Genomic DNA, 20,053 nt, shown 5'->3' on the forward strand with positions numbered 1-20,053 from the left:
GTTTGTATTGTTGTATGTTATACTCATTGTATGTTATGTTCATGTTTAATGAGGGTGGATTTGTGTATTGGGGGTTTATGTTATGTTGTAAATAAAATTCCAGTAAAAAAATTTAAAAAAAAGAAAAGAGAAGTGATATGATAGCCATCTTTCATTTCTGAAGGGCTTTCATATGGAAGATGGGGCAAGCTTGCTTTCTGCAGCTCCAGAGGGCAGCACTGAAATCAATTAACTCAAATTACAAGAAAGGAGATTCCAGCTAAAAATTAGGAAGAACTTTCTGACAATAAGTACTGCTTTATAGTGGAACAGACTACCCCCCCCCCCAGGTGGTGGGATCTCCTCTGTTTTTAAATAGAGGTTGTGTGTTCATTCACTAGGTTAATACTTTAGTTATGGTTCCTGAACTGCAGGGGATTGAACAAGATCACTCTTGGGGTCCCTTCCAACTCTATACAATACTATAATTCTGTGAGATCATAGCCCAGAAATGGAAGCAAGAAGAAATTCCGATGAAAGAAGACTGGCAGACGAAATTAATGGACTATGCAGAAGTGGACAAAATGACAGGAAGCATTCGAAACCTGCGGCACCAGAGATTTACAGAAGATTGGAAGAAGTATATGAATTATTTGAAGAGCAACTGTAATCAACAAATTATGCTAGTAGGACTACAAGAAGTTTTGTAAGGAGAAATATACGAAGTGTTACAAAGTAGAAAAAGATAGAGATATTGGTTATGAGTTTGAAATGTAATAGGGAAAATAAGAAATGCATACTAAGAGATTAGATTGGAAAATTTTCAGACCGGACTGATGGAAGTCAAAAAAAAATGAATAAGATGTAAAAGTATGGTTAATTATTGTTGAAAATGGTATGTTAAAAAACTAATAAAAATTTATATAAAAGAATAATAATTCTGTGAGATCAAAAACTTATCCAGGCATCTCCCTTTTTCTAGTTCCGAACTTTCGACCCGTGTAAACAGTTGTGGTGCAGCCATCCGGACAACCCCTACTTCTGCAAGACAAAGAAGGGCCCCCCTCTGGACGGAACGGAATGTGCACCCAGTAAAGTGAGTATGTATCTTCAAGTTTATATGTCCCAATACATTTCAAGGCAGAGAGATACAGAGGTGATTTTATTTATTTCCAACTCCTTATACACCACAGCAGCTTTCAGTGGCTTACAGTGAGGTTACAGAAGCGATACAATGGATAAAATCTGTTTCAAAGAACCACCAAATCAGAAAGGCTTTCTTAAAACGCTTGCTGAAATACCTGTAAACAAATAAATAAACAAATAAACAAATAAATAAGATCTTTACCAATGGGAGCAGATCTGTCTAATTCCAACTATGTGTGGGTTTTTTTACAGAATTAGGCCCCCGGTAATGAATGCACAGTGGTGCTGTGGGTTAAACCACTGTGCCACTTGGGCTTGCCGATCAAAAGGTCAGCAGTTCGAATCCCCGCGACGGGGTGAGCTCCTGTTGTTCAGTCTCAGCTCCTGCCAACCTAGCAGTTCGAAAGCACGTCAAAGTGCAAGTAGACAAATAGGTACCACTCTGGCGGGAAGGCAAATGGCGTTTCCATGTGCTGCTCTGGTTCACCAGAAGCGGCTTAGTCATGCTGGCCACATGACCTGGAAAAACTGTCTTCAGAAGCGGACGAACGCCGGCTCTCTCGGCCTGTAATGCGAGATGAGCGCCGTAACCCCAGAGTCGTTCCCAACTGGACTTAATTGTCAGGGTTCCCTTTACCTTTACCTAATGAATGCACAGCTCCTAATGAGTACGACCCATGTATTTGAACCATGGGAGACCACCGACAGAGATCCTACTGTGAAGGCATGGGCTGGGGTAATTAATTGACTGTTAATAAATTATTAATTAAATACAAACTCAATTATACTAACAGGAAAAACCCCACACATAATTAAAATACACAGTGAAGCAATTTCATTGATACATGAAAATATAGAGGCTTATACGAAATCATGAAGGAGAGAGCTTGTGATAAAGCCACTTCCACCCTACGGAGGAGGTGAGGTTGCGGGCGTCACGGCCCCGACACGCACGCAGCTACTGGAACCAGCCCCTGCACGATTGGGGGGTGGGATTCCCAACCACATCATCTCCTGGCCAGGGGGTGTGGCCTGCCCTATTTAACGCAGGACATGGCTGGGGATCTCCCTCTTTGCCGTCTGCCAGCTGTTCCTGCTTTTTCCACCCTCCCGCCCTATAAGGTTTTCGTTCCTTGACCTTGCTATGGACCTTGGTTGGTCGCCGTTGAGAGGCCTGGTAGGAATTTTTCCACTTGGCTTTCACCTACCTTGTAGCAAATTGTCACAACTTTCTGGGTATTGGCTGTTAGGCATTGGTATTGCTCTGTAGATGGAAGAGGGCAGGTAGCGCCATCACCTCCCCCAAATATCAAAGGGTAGTCCGGTAAAGGATTCCGGGGGGCGTGGCCCTGTCCGAAGCCTGGAGACCCCCTATTGGTGACCCTGGGGGAGTTCCTAGTTGATGTGCATCAGCAGGACTCCCCCTACTGCTGGTTAACCCTTCCCGGACTTCAAGCAGATGGGCTGAAGCCAGATATAGTCAGTTAGGACCAATGCCTAAGCCAATACAGTTCTTCACCTGTAACCAATAAAGTTGTGGCCATTTTTAGCCCATTAACCTTAATAATTGTGTCTTGTGTCATTATTTCCACTGTTGGGGGCGGGAATTTGCCACACAACTTGTAAGCCACAATGGCTATCCTCTGCCTCCTCTGTTGGAGGTAGCAATGTTTCTGAATATTTGTTGCTGGAGACCACAGGAGGGGAAAGTCCTCTTGTGCTCAGATCTGCTTGCAGGTTTCTCACGGACTTCTGGCTGGCCACTGTCAGAACAGAATTCTGGACTAGATGGGTCACTGGCCTGATCCAGCAACTCTCTTCTTATGTTAACAATTAAAGTTCAGGTGAAGAGATCAGGGGACTACAGAGGGTCTAATTTGTGTGTGTGTGTGTGTGTGTCATTTCTCATTTTACCCTTAGTGGTGCTACAAAGGTCACTGTATGTGGAAAAACACCAACCAGCTGAAGCAAGATGGCAGCTGGGGAGCCTGGACGAAATTTGGCTCCTGCTCTCGGACATGCGGAACTGGCGTTCGCTTCAGAACAAGACTGTGCAACAATCCTGCGTGAGTCGGCGGTGCTTCTCTCGCGACCTGTTGCGCGCACAACATCTTGGGGTGGATATAAGGAGGGTGCCCTCTGAGGAACACTATATCCAGTGGCTCAAATGAAAACAACAACTCAGGACTGCCTAGGTCAAAAGTCAGACAAGTGTAGAGATGAATCAGTGGGGTTTGTGGACTGGAAGGGGAGAATATGCAGTTCTAAATGTTCAAAATGGGACCCTATGGAGGGGATGGGGAGAAGTCCCGAGATTCGGAGGAATCTCTGTATATGGATATACATTTGGATTTTTATAACTTTGTATTTGTGAAAGCAAATAACAATGATTTCAAAGAGAGAGAGAAAAGAATGCTTGGGGGTGCGACTAAGCTGGATCAGATCCCAGATCCCAATTTCTCCCCTTCCAGTCCTCTTGGTTTCTGAGTTTTCTGGTCCATTTTGCCATTTCAGCACAGTCCATCAACTTGGTTTGCCATTACTCTCTGGTAGGGACCTTGTCTTCTTTCCATCTCTGGGCTAGTAACATCTGGGCTGCTGTTGTTCCATACATGAAAAGTTTTTTCCATTCCTTTGGAATATTGGTACCTGAAATTCCTAATAAGAAAGCTTCTGGTTTCTTAACAAAAGTTATTTTAAACATTTCCCCCCATTTCATTATATATCATCTCCCAGAAAGCTTTTATCACCTTACAAGTCTGTCACATATGATAAAAGGTACCTTTAATCATTCTAATCGGGCCTCGTTTCTTCCCTTTAAGGCCTCTTAATGGGGGTCAGGACTGTGCTGGTGTCAACTTTGAGTACCAGCTGTGCAACATGGAAGAATGCCCAAAGCATCACGAAGACTTCCGAGCCCAGCAGTGTCAACAACGCAACTCACATTTTGAGTACCAGAGCAGTAAACACCACTGGCTGCCTTATGAACATCCTGATGGTAAGTGATGGCCGGTCGTCTTCTGCAAAGAGCTGTTTCAAACGCTGCAATGGAGTTGGGAAAGAAGAACAAATAGCAGATGAGCAATGCTCATTCCCCTCCACCAACTCTTTGCCCTCCAGTAGGGAAGTCATCAAAAAGTCACTTCTCAATAATGAATTCTTCTCTTGAGCTCTAATAACCAGAACTATTACAAAACGCAGTGACTGGTTAAATATAACTAGGGAAGAAATTTTGTTAGATCTTTATTCTATCAACCCGACAGAGTTTCTCGTGTAGCACAGATTGATCTCCTTTGATTAATGAGGAGCCTGGCCTTTCATTGTGACCCATCATAGCTTCTCTGACAATTAAGCGTGCTCAGGAAGCTGAGAATATGGAGATGACAGAGAGACAGCTAGAAAGGTAGCTTTAGTCATTTATTGTATTTATATTAGGGCTGTTCAATACAGTCTTACCTTGGTTTTCAAACAGCCTAGTTCTCGAACGTTTGGCTCCTGAATGATCGAAATCCGGAAGTGAGTGTTCCAGTTTTCAAATGTTGTTTTGGAAGCCAAGCGTCCAATGGGGCTTCCACAGCTTCCGATTGGCTTCAGGAGCTTCCTGCAGCCAATCGGAAGCCGTGCTTTGGTTTTTGAACGTTTTGGAAGTCGAACAGACTTCTGGAATGGATTCCGTTGGACTTCCAAGGTATTACTGCATTTATATTAGGTGCCTTCTGGTTTGGTCCAGGGCTCATTTCAGTAATCCTGATTGGGCCTTGATCTGACCTGGGCATGATTTTGGGTCCCAAATTGAATCAGGGCCGGTGGGATTAATGTTAAACCACCCTGGGAATTGTAGCTCTGGAAGGAGAACAAGGGTTTCCTAACAACTCTCAACACCATCAACAAACTGCATCTCCCATAATTCTTTGAGGAAAGCCGTGATGGTTTAAAGTGGTTTGAAGGATTGATGTGAATGTGGTCTGTGCTGCTTGTGTAATCCAACAATTGTTCATGGGTTTGGACACATATTTTGTCCACATTTCTATCCCATGTAGCTACCAAAAGATGCCAACTCTACTGCCAATCCAGAGAGACAGGAGATGTTGCCTACATGAAACAACTCACCCATGATGGGACTCGCTGTTCATACAAAGACCCCTTCAGCATCTGTGTGCGTGGGGAATGTGTGGTGAGTGAGGTCTTCCTGACCATCCCAGTTGCTCTTTTTAGCTGGAGCTGTTCACAAAAGACCTTGCAAGATATGTTCAGTCAAATATACATGGCGTGACTTATTCTTTTTTAAATAGTTTTAATTTGATTTTACAAATATAATACCAAATACATATCCATACAAAGAGATTTCTCTGAATCTCGAGACTTCCCCCCATCCCCTCCATGGGTCCTATTGTCAACATTTTCAACTGCGTATTATTTCGTAATCTATATTTTGTTTCCATCCACGTTATCCATAGTGTCTGTTACGTTACAAGTGAGATTAAAATCCTGCTAATGTTCTCATCTGCTTACAGTGGTCTCCTAAATAAATTATAATTTTTTCCCATTCTTTAAAAAAGTTTTTGTCCTCTTGGTTCCTGAGCTTTCCAGTCAGCCTTGCCATTTTGGTGTAGTCCATCAGCTTAGTTTGTCATTCCTCTCTGGTAGGGACTCTTTCTTCTTTCCATCTCTGGGCTAGTAACATCCGTGCAGCTGTTTTCACATAAACATGGTGTGACTTCTAATTGGAGAGGGTGAAGGACAACATTCTTTTATGAGAGAAGGTCTCATGTTCAGTTGCCAGCAATGTTTTCCTCCCTGTGTGTTTCTTTGTTACAGTTTTGCATTGAAGAGTTGCTCCTGACATTTCTGGGGATGGGGGTCTAAAGCTCAGCTCCTCTCATTTTTCTGGGGGTAGCTCTGCAAAGCAGCCCCTTAGCAAAGCAGCAGAGAAGCAACGGAAGTGCTTTGAAGAGCTGATCCCAGAAAATTTTGTTCTGGGATAAGGTGGTCCCCTGAAGCACCCAGCTTTGGTGAGGTGCTTTTCAAAGAGGGGTAGGCAGGAAATCTCCTCCAGCTTGGATTTTAATCTGATCTGGAGAAGAACATGGGAGCTTCTGATGCTCAGTTCTTCTCTGAAACAAGCATTACCAAGTACCTGAAACTCACTGAGGCCCTGAGCTGGAAGAATTTTGCCAGCTTCTCTGCTTAAAACTTCCAATGGTTATGCCTGAGATGTAACCCATTGAAGAAAATGACATAAAAATTCTGCACAGATTCCAAAAATTCTTTACCAGGAAATGTGGAATTCCACAATCTGCATAAGTATATTCTGTAGGGCCAGAATTTGCCTGGCTTCTGCAAGTCATGAATGGATGCTGTAAGTTGTGCAGAGTAACTCCTGAACTGCCAAAATTGCTTTTGAGTCCTTGAAGTTTACTTGGCCATATAAACTAGAGCAGGCATGGAGAACTGAATCCAGCTGGGGGCCTGAATCCTTATCTCCCCACCCCTCAAGGGCCAGGTTTGATAGGTGGGTGGAGCCCCTCACCTTTCAATCACCTGACATCACAATGACAGCCTCTGCTGGTGCTTGCAAAGCCATTAGCTGGTGCTTTGAAAGCCCAGTGCAAAGTGTCTTGGGCCTGCAAACCCCTTTTTAGCCCAGCCACATTTTTGCCCATCAAACCTGCAAAGCAGGTCAGCATGTCTTGATTGAAATAGCCTCATGGGCCAAAGGGTGGGCCTAATTAGACTTCATGGCTGAAGGTTCCCAACCACTGAACCAGAAACTTGCTCCCCACTTCCTCTTCTTTTTGGGTGATAAATGCAAAGATCTGCCAGAAACTGTATTAGATGCTTGGTATCAAAACCTGCTGTTATGGAGCATATATAACACCTGCACTTTCATTGGGGGAAAAATATTAGGAGTTGCAAATTTGACCTGTGCATTTGATTCTGTTCATTTCCAAACAATGCTTCCTCTGATTCTCTGCTCCGATGATACGGTGACCGTCTTTTTTTGCAGAAAGTGGGCTGCGACAAGGAAATCGGGTCCAACAAAGCTGAAGACAAGTGTGGAGTATGCGGGGGAGATAACTCTCACTGCCGGACGATCAAAGGGACCTTCACTAGAATCCCTAAGAAACCTGGTAGGGATACCTCTACCTCCATTACTCTTCCATATTACCATTAGTTTCCTTTGCTGTCCCTCACCTCTGCAGAGGAGAAAAGGTGCTGATAGCCTAAATCTCAACATGAAGTGCTTTGACCATGATTGCAAATGTTCACATGAACTGACTTCAAATATTCGTGTGGACTGGAATTGGTTTAATACAGGTCACAGCAAGGCAGCCAGCCTGTAACCCTTTAGATGTTGTTTTAGCTACCATCCTACCTATTGGCCATCCAGACTGAAGCTATTGAAGTCCAACATCAGTGTTAAACTGATTCCAGTCTGCACAACTATTTGGAGTCATTTCGTGCAACCATTTGAAGTCAACTGGAAATGGAAATTTCAAACTGATTTGCAGACCTTTAAACTGAGCTTTTGAATGATCCACAGTACAACAGCATGCCATGCTTCAATTATTTTTATTTATTCATTTTGAATATATCCAAGACATTTTGCGGTAAGTTCAGGACACCAGTTGAAGCATTTGCAAAGCTAGCAAATGCAGAAAATCCTGTTAGCTGGTGTTTGAGGATGATCTTTGTCCTTGGGGAGGTGTTTGAAGCATTAATTTCCATTCCACAATCATGTTTCACAATTATTTATCATTAGATTCCATTTATGTTTGGCATTGCAAGAAAAAAATCTAATCGACCTCTTCCAACAGGGAAACAATTAAGCAAGAGGTGCCAAAATGAACTCAAGGTTCTGGAAAATGAAATCTGCAAGTATCCAATTGATTTTTCACAGTCTTAATTTTCATTGACTTGATGCTTTTAAGTAAAAAAGAACTGCTGCAATGTGTGCAAAAATATTTCAAACTGAATTTGGAACAGAACTGATTCATGCTTGATTGATTAAAAAAAAGTGCTCATATGAAGACTCAGTCAATGAAAACTCAAGACTTCCATGCCCTAAATTACTAACAAAAGACATTCTGTTTAAGGGAAGACAAGAGGCGCGTTCACTTTGCCTAAAGGAGCTCGTGATGTTTCTGTTTCTGAAAACAGAGAATCTAAAAATATTCTGGGTAAGTTTTGACGCTTTGCAGAAATTTGGGCATCCATAGCCGCCGCAGAACCATTTTTTCTTCTTGTATTACTTCTAATTGCTGACCAGTCACTTACAGGAAAAGCAAACTCAGGCAAATCATTTAATGCTTCCAATGGGAGCTTCTTGAAAGCTGACAATATTCTGACCATGAACTACATTCACTGAAGTATGTCAAACAGTAAGCTGAAATTCTTAGGGTGATGAATTTGGCTTGCGATAGCAGCTTCTGTGCTTCTACAAAATGGTCCACTGGCCTGATCTCAGCCACTGGGGAAGAAATGAATTCTTAACAATATGTATTTATTATTCTGGAAAGGATCTAACTGACAGATGGTAACAGGGGTAGATGACCCCTGTGTCCTGCTATTTTCATTCCACAAAACATACAGTAGGAAACAAAAATGCTTTGTCTAAATTACTCAGATTGCTTTGGTTCGCCAGAGAACAAAATGAAATAAGTGGCTTGCAATAAGATTGCCTTTCCCCTCCTCTTTCATGAAAATATGGGAACTGCAAGGCTGCCTAATCGCCAATATTGCAAGCCTACTGGTCCTTAAGTTGGCTGTTCATGGGTTTATGGATGCACCTCTTCTGCAAATGGGGCCAACCTCTTCTTGCAACCTACTAACCCTAGCAATTATTTTTCTCTCTCTCCTTTTGTTTCTCTTCTGCCTCCTACCAATGCCTTGCCTCACATGCCAAAGGCTACCTTAAGATGTTTGACATCCCCCCGGGTGCTAGACATGTGTCTGTCCAAGAAGACGAGGCTACCCCTCACATTCTTGGTAAGTGCTTCTCTGCTTAGGTTTGACCATGCTGCCAAGAACTCTAATAGACCTAACCCCACTTTCCAGAAGATGCCCAGGAGGACCATTGCGGATGTTACCCTGGCCACTTGGGGAGTCTAAGTGGTACCTCCTGTGGTTCAGGTTGTGGAGCAATTCACTTGACATTGTGACATTGTGTTTCATTATCACTTTTATAACCCGTGGAACTCAATTCAACATAGGGAAGAGTTAAGAACATAAGAAGATACCTGCTGGATCCAGAATCCTCTTCTCACAATAATTGTCAGGCATGGAGAGTACTCATCTCCCTTTGGTAACTTCACAGATAAGAATTAACAAGCGGTTGAGAGATTTATAGCATCATTATTGCAGCATCATGTTACGAGCACAAATACACAGCTCTCTGCAAGGAGGAGGAGGAGAAGAAGAGGAGTTTGGATTTGATATCCCGCTTTATCACTACCCTAAGGAGTCTCAAAGCAGCTAACATTCTCCTTTCCCTTCCTCCCCCACAAGAAACACTCTGTGAGGTGAGTGAGGCTGAGAGACTTCAGAGAAGTGTGACTAGTCCAAGGTCACCCAGCAGCTGCATGTGAAGGAGCAGAAACGCGAACCCGGTTCACCAGATTACGAGGCTACTGCTCTTAACCATTACACCACACTGACTACAGTGTGGAGGGCAGTGTGTGGGTAATTTAGACAACTGGAGGGCAGTTGGCTACTCTAAATCTTCCTCCCAACTTCCGCAGCATTTTGGGCGCCAGCGAGAAGTTCCTCCCTCCCTCTGACTCCTTTGCTCTCTGATACGTTTGGACCTCTGAGTCTGTGGTGCTGGTGAGGGGTCCCCCACACTCCCAAGTGACATCTCAAGTCGCTGCCCCCTCCCTTCTGGTTCTCTTGTCATTATCTCAAGAGTGGGTAACTCCTCCCTAAACTGTTCAGCTTCTGTCTCTCTCTCTCTCTGCTTCTGAACACACTGTGGCCGGGGGGGCGACTCTTCCCCCTCCAGCTCTCCATTGGAGACAAGCTGGTCTGCCATAGAACGTATTCCCCAGTCCTTGTCTTCAAACCAATCCCTGACAATAACCAACCAGATGCCCACGGGAAGTTCACAAGAAGGACCTGGGTGTTCTCCTCACTTGTGATTTGCATCTACTGGTATTCTTAGGCCTACTGTCTTCAACAGTGGATGTTGAACAACCCTATTGAGGCTAGTAGCCATTGTCTGGTCCTGTTTTACAACCATCCAAGTTGGTAGTCATTGCCACTTCTTGTGGGAGCAAACATCCATCGTTTAATGATGCAAAGTGTTTAGAAGCACTTCTTTCCAGTCTGTTCTGAATCTTTCAACCTCCATGTGCTGAACAGACCCAAACCTCCTTTGCTTTATCACAGTTGCTGCATCCCGTCTGTCTGGGTGTACATCTAAGATGCTTAAATAGTAGACCAAAGGAATGTAATGTGTGAATGAGGCAAAGATGTTTAGTAACCTGAATCAGAGAGCTAGAAATGGATGCAGCTCCCTGCTGAGTTTATATTCCATCATGAACCCAGCTTTCCTGCTATGTAGGTCATGCCAAGGCACTTCCTTTGAGGAGGCAAGTGAATCTGGCCAAAAACTGAAGCTTAGAAGAAGAAGAAGAAGAGTTTGGATTTGATATGCCGCCTTTCACTCCCCTTCAGGAGTCTCAAAGCGGCTAACAATCTCCTTTCCCTTCCTCCCCCACAACAAGCACTCTGTGAGGTGAGTGGGGCTGAGAGACTTCAAAGAAGTGTGACTGGCCCAAGGTCACCCAGCAGCTGCATGTGGAGGAGCGGAGACGTGAACCCGGTTCCCCAGATTACGTGACTACCGCTCTTAACCACTACACCACACTGGCTCTCTTAAAAACATTTGGTTGAGCTTGGCCTGATCCTGTCAATTTCTGCTTCACATAAGTCACTAACTATGCTAGAAATGAGATTCTGACTAAACATCAGGAAGAGCTTTCTGACAGTAAGAGCTGTTTGACAGTGAAACGGACTTCCTCAGGAGGTTGTGGACTCTTCTTCCTTGGAGGTTTTTAAGCAAAGTTTATGCAAATGAAAGACTGGAGGAACTGCTACCCAAAGTAGTTTGGTCTCTCTTAATACATGGCTATGCATTTACAAGGTGGTGCTTCATTTGCTACCGATTTTGTTGTGGGTGTTCTTGTTATTATTTTAAACTGTGCTTTTTCAAATCCATTTCTGTCTGATGTATTGAGTATGCAGACACAATTTAGCTGTGCAGAATTATATCACTTAAGGTAGTATTTGATCAACAGAATCATGCCGCCATCCCCCCCCCCATGTTTCCATTCAAAAGTTTACATTCTGTGGCGTCGGTAATATTGTGCAGTTGCAGCTAGTGCTTTTGAGCTTTAGAAAAGCACATCATTCACCTTCCCAACATTTGTGCCTCAGAACGTTGCCATGTATTTAAAAATATCAGTCAGGAGGAATCAGTTCCTTTTTCCAAGTCCAATAATTTCAGATGATTTGCCGGCCATCTGCAATCTAAACCCCTCAAAGAAATAATAGCTGGTCCTTGAGAAATCAATAAGATGCTCCTTTGGTGCAGATAGTCATTATATGAGCTCTTTTAAAGCTGATGTTCTCTCTCAGTCCACTGTTGATTTGCTAATATTCACTGTAATGGCATATTTTAGGAGGATGAGCAATCAAAGGATCCACAGATGGGAGGCGATTAAACTAAGTGGTGGGCCTCATCTTGAAAGCATGTAAGGAAGAGACGACAAAATAAATAGCTTAGCCATTTTATAATATCATTATTCAACAGAATTGGAGATGAATGAGGAGCTATATCAATTTGTCATGCAGAAGTCATGAAGCTGTAAGAAAACTGAGGGGCCTGGAAAGCTGATCCCTCAGGAAGTAGGGGTGACAGGGTGGTAGAAAGACTTCATGCCAGCCCCTTTCCAGAACCCATTAGGCCCCCAGAGATGCACACTATTCATTTAAAGAACATGCATTCACCCCCCCCAAAAAACCCCTGGAAACTGTAGCTTATACCTCACAGAGCTACAGTTCCCAGAATCCTTCACAAACTATAGAACCCAGGAATTTTTTTAGTGAAGGCATATAGCTTAAATGTGTCCTAATTGTACTTCAAATGTTTGGTATGGATGTGATAGGGATGCGGGTGCTGCTTTGGGTTAAACCACAGAGCCTAGGACTTGCTGATCAGAAGGTCAGTGGTTCGAATCCCCATGATAGGGTGAGCTCCCGTTCCTCGGTCCAAGCTCCTGACAACCTAGCAGTTCGAAGCGCGTCAAAGTGCAAGTAGATAAATAGGTACCGCCCTGGTGGGATGGTAAACAGCGTTTCCGTGCACTGCTCTGGTTTCACCAGAAGCTGCTCAGCCATGCTGGCCACATGACCCGGAAAAACTGTCTGTGGACAAATGTCGGCTCCCTCAGCCTGTAAAGCAAGATGAGAGCCACAATCCCAGAGTCGTTTGCGACTGGACTTAACTGTCACGGGTCCTTTACCTTTACCTCTTTATGGATGTGATGTATCTCTCCTGGTTTGCTTACCCTTGACTTGATCAAGTCTGCAGAGATGGACAATCAATTGGTTGATCCAAATGAGCACCAGGAAATAGGGTGTTCCATGCTAGGGATCTGGCATAGATCGCAATCGTATGCAAGTTTGCAAATCAGTGGCATTTAATTCAGCGGGACTTCAGAATAAATTTGCATTGATTTGTATAATGGTGAGCTGTGAGCCTGGAAGTCTCCGGTTCAAATGCCTAGGTGGGCAGACCAAGCTACTATTCTTTCAGCCTTAATCTGCACATTTGCAATATGGGAATGGAAGTCCTCCTGGCCTGTCATAAAGCTTATTGTAATGAATTCTGCAATAATGCATTTGAAGCGCTTAAACACTTGGGATGCACTCAATCTGAATAAGCCTCTCCTCAAAGGTTTACCATAGTCCCTGAGGACACCTCCATTTCTATTTCTATTTTTTGCAGCAGCATATTTTATTATTTTTATCAGCCTGTTTCCCAATGGGCCACTTTCGCCAGTTACATTGCTACAAAATAACTGCTGCAAATATCGCTGTGCGTGCCCCAAAACTGCTGAAAAGTGCCCTCAGAGTCGTCCCACCACCTTATGCACATTGAAAGCATTTCTGCATCAGCAGTGGTGGCTGGTACCAGTTGGTACTGATAGGGAGGACAGCCGGGAACCAGAGAGCCAGTGATGGGCAGAAGCAACTAAATCTAGTGTTGTCTCCAGCCTCTTCCCTGATAAGTTCTGCAAGGGCGTCATGAGGTTAAGGAGGATGAAGCTGTCAGCCAGGATCACCCCATAGTCTGGTTGCAAGGAAGAAGGCAGGAGGTGAGCTTGGTGGAATCGAGACTGGAGCTGGTGGGTGTCAGGAGCTCGGCCTACACTCGAGTAGGACCTGACTGGCATGTTCCCTCCCTCCTGGTCATTCGTTTGGGAGCTTCAAAAGCTTTCTTTGCCTGAACATCACAGCAACCGATGCCAACCGATACCGGCACACTTAGGGATCTGCAGAGTCTGTGCAGTTCGTGTGACAGAACTCAGCATTTTGGCTAATCTACTTTATTTACATATGAACACACACGGAGCACTGCAACATGGCTCCCTCTTTCTCTAGCATCAGACAGCAAAGAGAAAAAACAAAAGACAATAGTTCCATTTCGTGGAACACAGTAACACAAACATCCTGTTTCCGTCACATCCCACTCTGTGGAGTCAAAACATACAACCGTCATGTGAAAGACAAAAATCCCATGACTGTAATCATGGAGCAGGAATTCTAACACTCAGCAATCTGCATCTTTCTTTCCTATAGCTTCACTGTAAAAGAGATCTGACCTGATCTCCAAAAGCTACAGAATGCTCCCGATCATGGAATTGTAGAGTTGGAAGGGACTGTGAGGGTCATACAGTCTAACCCTCTGCAATGCAGTAATTTCAACTAAAGCATCCATTACAGATGGCCACATAACCTCTGCTTAGAAGCCACCAAGGAAGGAGAGTCTACCACCTTTCAAGGCAGTCCATTCCACTGTCAAACAGCTCTTACTGTCAGAAAGTCCTTCCTAATATTTCTTCAGCATCTCCTTTCTTGTAAATTGAATCCATTGGTTTGGGTCCTGCCCTTTGGAGCAGCGTAAAACTAGCTTCCTACATCTGACAGCCCTTAATATATTTGAAGATGGCAATAATTTCACCTCATTTAAAGGATCTAGGTGTTTCATTACCACCTCTTTTCCTATCTCGGACTGCAGCTCCCTTCCTCCAATATTCATTACAGTATATTATTACCAGGTTGGGCTATTCTTTCACACCCGAGTGCTGACAGGAGCAGCAGAAAGAGGGCAGGCAATGTAATAGCTCTTTAGAAAAACATAGAATAATAGAATTGCAGAGTTGGAAGGGACCCTGAGGGTCATCTAGTCCAACTATTTTTGCCCTATGTAGGGCAAAACCCACAACCCTGATATTAAGAGTCTCATGCTCTGCCAACTGAGCTATGATCATAATGGTTAATCATAATAAACATTAGAACTTGTAAATGCAATAAGGAACATTAATCAAATTAATGGGGAACTTGGGCAATGGGGTTTAAATTTGTAAAATGGAAAAGGAGTTAAGGGGGGAATGCACTTGAAAATAATAATGAAACAAATTTAACTGGGAGTCATGGGGGGCAGGGAGTGGAAATTAATAATGAAATTAAGTTATTAAGGAGTAATGGGATGAATATTAATAGTGGAATGAAATGAACAAGGAGTAATAATGAAATGAATTTAGTGTGGAGTGACGGGGGGATAGGGGAATTAATAGTGAAATGAGTTTTTAAAGGCTTAATGGGGAAAGGGGTGGAAATTAATGGTGAAATTGTTTTTTCAAACAGGAGAAAGAGGGGGAATTACTATTAATTCTGTCTAACATTTACGATTAAATGTGAAAAAGAGTAAGACGCACTTTGGTTTTACGCTTGACATTTGGCCCTCAGCCTGAAAGGTATGTTGAACCATGGGACACCCCCCCCCCACAAGAGAGCCAGTGTGGTGTAGTGGTTAAGAGCGGTGGACTCGTAATCTGGTGGACCGGGTTTGCTTCCCCGCTCCTCCACATGCAGCTGCTGGGTGACCTTGGGCTAGTCAAACTTTTTGAAGTCTCTCAGCCCCACTCACCTCACAGAGTGTTTGTTGTGGGGGAGGAAGGGAAAGGAGAATGTTAGCCGCTTTGAGACTCCTTCAGGTAGTGGTAAAGTGGGATATCAGATCCAAACTCTTCTTGTGATGGCTACCAACATGGATGGCTTTCAAAGAGTGTGAGACAAATGGCTTATCAATAGCTACTAGCCACAATGGCTGTGCTCTGTGTGCCTGACTGAAGGCAGTAAGCTGCTGAAAACTGCAGGAGGGAAGAGTGCTCTGGTGCTTTGGTCTTCCTTGCAGGTTTCCTGCAGGTATCTGGTTGGTCACTGTGAGAACAGGTTGCAAGACTTGATGGACCACTGGCCTGATCCAGCAGGCTTCTCTTGTGCTCTTAAAAAGCTTAGCCACCATCGGTGCCATGTAGCAATACCGTATTGGCCCGCCTATAAGCCGCACCCGCAAATAAAATTCAAGGCTTGTTTGTGGGTGCGGCCCACCACCCAGCACTACCACCCTGAACGGGGGTGGGGAGGGGCAGCCAGCACTCAGCAGCCCGCTCCCCAAGCCAGCACTGGTGTGCGGCTCTGAATATAAGCCACACTTTAACTTTTCACAGTTGGAATTTGGAAGGAAAAAAAGGTGTGGCTTATATTCAGGCCAGTACGGTATTACCGTAGTTAGCATCAGTGAACACCACTTTTTCTTTGATCTCTGGATTATCTTCAAATAACTCTAAAGCCATCTCCGCCCCCCAGCCTCTAGTTGCATGTGCTTTCATTCATTTTCTCCCAACCTGCCCTTGCTATTTTATTTTGTCTAATCGGCTTGGTTCTTCCAAATTAGCTGTAGAGAAACCATCTCTGCAGAGGCTACAGCTACTTTCATATTGTGCATGGAACACAGTGGGGGGGGTGAACTAAAGCTAAAAAGAAGCACTAGATAATGGGCTGAGAAGCTCTGGGTCTTGGGTGGCCACTTATTCATTGCTAATGAAAAGATGAACTGTGTCACCAAAAGGAGGAGGAGGAAAGAGAACACAGATTTGCACAAATTGTGTGAAGGCTAAATTTCATTTATTATATTTATTATAATTGAAATAAAAATGCATACTGGGGAAGACTTGACAGATGACCCTAGATAAACTGTGGCTTGGCAACTTCAAGGTCCCTGATCTCCCTTCTTAAGGTTCTTTAAATGGATTGTGAATGGGCAGCCCTTTAAACAGAGGATGTCATCAAATAGATTGCATTCTGTAAAATAGAACACATTGATGCCCTATCGAGATCGCTAAACGAGAACCTAAATTTCATGGCATCGAAACAATGCAAAATGAAGGTCCGAGTGCCTTTTGTATTGTCTTTAAGGAAGACATGGCCACCCACCCAATTTAATTGCAATGATTAATCAGACACCATTTCTGCTTTTATTCCTTCCAGCTGTTAAGAACCAGGCAACGGGTCACTATATTTTGAATGGCAAAGGAGAGGGATCTGGCTCTCGTTCCTTCATTGATCTCGGCTTAGAGTGGGAGTACCACATAGAAGATGACATAGAAACCCTTCAGACGGATGGGCCATTGTATGATGCTATTGTTGTGTTGGTAAGTCATGATCCATTTTCTGTTTCTGGTGTGACCAACAGGGCCTGTTCCAGGCCAGGCAGTATCAACTTGAGAGATCTACTCACAAAACCAACAAGGACATAGCCACGTGGTTATGACAGAGTAGATCTGCCCAAATTGTGAGTTTCAAAACTAGAGGCAACCCATCAGTCATACACAGTTGGGGTGAACATGAATGGGACCTAAGATGCACCTTGTATCTGTCTCTGTGCCCTTCATATATTCCAGTCTATTTCTGAGTCACCTTGTGCTCTACACTTCAATCCAGGGTCAGATTTAGGTTCATAGCTGTCAACTTTTTCCTTTTCTTGCGAGGAATCCTATTCAGGGTATGGGAAATTCCCTTTAAACAGGGGAAACGTTGGCAGCTATGTTTAGGTTTGATGAGGCCCTAAGCTACTGAAGGTAATGGGGCCCTTTCTATGTCCAGCTGTCCTTTGTCAACAAGAAATTGTTGCTGTTTTTTGTGTTGAATATATGCTATATGGTAATCTATGAACCTAATAGGTATCTAAAGCCATTTTATTTGTTTTTTATCTTATATTTTGGAAATGTACATCCCAGGTTGTTGTTTTTTTAAAAAGTGAAGTGGAAAGGGCTTTAGTGTGGCAAACACTGAGCATCTTTGGACTGCACAAGAGAATGGGAACGGCTTCTGGTGGCGGGGCCTGAGCTGTCTGTTCAGGCCAGCGATGGGTGATGAAACAGCACCAGCTCAGAGTCAGACTTGGCATGGGGTGCCTCCCCTGTGGGAAGGCTCCTTCAGCTCAGGTGCTGGTGCCAGGGTTGTGGGCTGGACTGGCAATGGAACAAAAGAGTGACAGCCCACTAGGTCCCTCTCCAAGATCATGTTTCTCATTGGCTGAGTCCCCATCATCTCCAGGCAGCTCAGATATCTCACAAGAACCTAACATACCTTGTTCCAGGCCACTGGGTCCCTCCCCAGAGTCATCAGCCTCCAACTCCTCATCCTGGTCCCACCTCTCAATCTGATCTGACCAGCCCAAACAAGACATCTCCTCAAAACTCATAACACTTATCCCCATCAGCCTCAGCCAGCACAACCGTGACCAGGGATGATGGAGGCTATAGTCCACTAATATCAGGAGGGCATCAGGTTGGGAAAGGCTGCCCTCAACACTACCAGCCGCAATAGCAAGGCAACCATCAACTTTTGAGTTGGGTATTGTTGTTTTTTATCACCTGCTAAGGTACAGCAAATACTGTATCTTCCTCTCTTGTGGCTCTGAAAAGAAAATTCCTAAAAGAAAGAAGTGCCCATGTTTCCAACTACTGACATTATGTCCCATTTGCTCAACCTTTTGACAGATCATTCCTCGGGACAATGTCACACAGTCGAGCCTGACATACAAATACATAATCCACGAGGATTCGGTCCCCAACGTCAACAGCAACAATGTACTTCAAGAGGACCTGGATACGTTTGAGTGGGCTTTGAAGAGTTGGTCCCAATGTTCCAAGCCTTGTGGAGGAGGCAAGTCATAATATTGTCTGGTGGGAGGGAGTAGAAGAATATATAGGAGAACTTTATGTGTGTGCTGGTCCAGGGGGGGAGGTTACCGTGGGGCGAGGTCCAGGACCTGAGTTGAGGGTCGCCAGACAGTCCTCCTCAGGCAAAGCAGGGTCCACAGCGAGAAGCCGGGCAAGGACAGGAACTCTGGGGGAACAGGACTGGATGCTGGCCGAAACAGCTCATCAACGATGTTGCTCCTGCAACCTGGGACCGGGCTGATTGGCCTTTATCTTCTCTGAGGCCAGGGGCAGTCTCGGCCCCCAGGAGACCCGCCTCTCCTGGCCTTAAGGCGAGCACTCCTCCTGGGAGAAACCAGTTCCCTTCGCCTCTCTGCCCTGAGCCTCTGCAGTTCAGGAGAGGCTACTGGACCCAGGGGGAGACTCACCTGTAGGCACTGAGTCCTCAACCACCTCCGGAGCCAGAGTGGATTCACCTAGTGCCTGCTCCTGAGGATCCGGCACAGGTGCAGGCACTTCAGAATCAAGGCCCTGCCCCAGTTCAGCCGGCCCTGGAGGCGGGGACTCCTGTTCAGCCTCTGAATCGGATTCCCAGGCCATCACAATGTGTCTTTTTAGTGCCAGTACATACAGGGGTGGAGGAAGGGGGGTGCGGTGGGGGCGGATGCCCTGGGTGTCACCACTGAGGGTGACAAAATGCCAGGTGGCACGGGGTCTGCAGCGCACCAGAGCCACGCGTCTCTCCTAGGAGTGACGCGGTGGCTTGAGGGCCTACAGGCTCCACGCTGCCCCAAACAGTCCACCTGTTGCCTCCCCCTCAGCTGTGGGGTGGCTAAGTGGGAGAAGGTAGGTAGACTCCTCAGAGGTCCCATGGAGCGTCCTGCCCCTGTTCGCCCTGCCCTGTGGGCAGCTGGCCCCGCACCTGGGTGCAGAGCATGCATGCCACCCCAGATGCCTGATCGACTTGCTCAGCCTCTGTGCACATGAAGAGTTGTATTTGACAGAACCAGTGAGTGAGTAGAACAACTTCCACTGACACAATGGAATCTCCCTTCCTTCTGCTCCCTCTGTGTGTCCCCACCCACACTACTCTGGGAGTTTCAGGAAAAAGCAGCAATGCAAAAGCGAGCTGCAGGTGTCTGGAATGCAAAACAGGATGTTGATGTTTGGGACTGCACTATTGGAACAAAGGGGCAGTCTATTCACTGTACTGAGCACCGGATATTAGCTCAGAGTGTCATCTGACCTGTACTGGTAGTACAGGGGTGGAGTTTCTCTCTCTACTGTTGGAGACTGGAGAGTGCAGACGTGTTTCTCTGTACTGCTGCAATGACAGAAATAAAGACATGTAAATAGATTTCTGTCTGTCTCTTTTCCCCTCCCTGAGGGAAGCAGGGAGGAGGGAGGAGTTGGTGTGTCCCTCTCACGCTGAGTGGGATCGTCGATAGTGACCTCGCCTGTATCCTGCCGGGAGACGCAGACGGGGAGGTCTACAAGGATCTCAAGCCGAACGCCTGGAGAATGGCCAGTTACCTCTGACTGCGGCCTGAGAATCCGACAGTCCCCACCCACACTACTCTGGGAGTTTCTCCCAACCATCCAAAAAAGAGTTGGGGGCACACAAGGGGGAGAGA

The 20,053-nt window shown here is 45.1% G+C and overlaps 1 protein-coding gene across 1 annotated transcript in view; it reads left to right on the plus strand.

Moving 5' to 3' along the window:
• Window positions 1-20,053, plus strand: part of ADAMTS3 (ADAM metallopeptidase with thrombospondin type 1 motif 3) — a 137,510-nt gene that overhangs the window by 96,378 nt on the left and 21,079 nt on the right. The window contains exons 12-19 of the mRNA XM_083458599.1: window positions 962-1,075; window positions 3,046-3,191; window positions 3,948-4,123; window positions 5,166-5,299; window positions 7,133-7,256; window positions 9,034-9,114; window positions 16,744-16,907; window positions 18,258-18,423. Of these exons, the coding sequence (XP_083314725.1) occupies window positions 962-1,075; window positions 3,046-3,191; window positions 3,948-4,123; window positions 5,166-5,299; window positions 7,133-7,256; window positions 9,034-9,114; window positions 16,744-16,907; window positions 18,258-18,423 (1,105 nt within the window). The remainder of the gene's footprint in view (window positions 1-961; window positions 1,076-3,045; window positions 3,192-3,947; window positions 4,124-5,165; window positions 5,300-7,132; window positions 7,257-9,033; window positions 9,115-16,743; window positions 16,908-18,257; window positions 18,424-20,053) is intronic.

Source organism: Podarcis liolepis, assembly GCF_965112155.1.
Source record: "Podarcis liolepis genome assembly, chromosome: 9".
NCBI classification, from domain to species: Eukaryota; Metazoa; Chordata; class Lepidosauria; order Squamata; family Lacertidae; genus Podarcis; species Podarcis liolepis.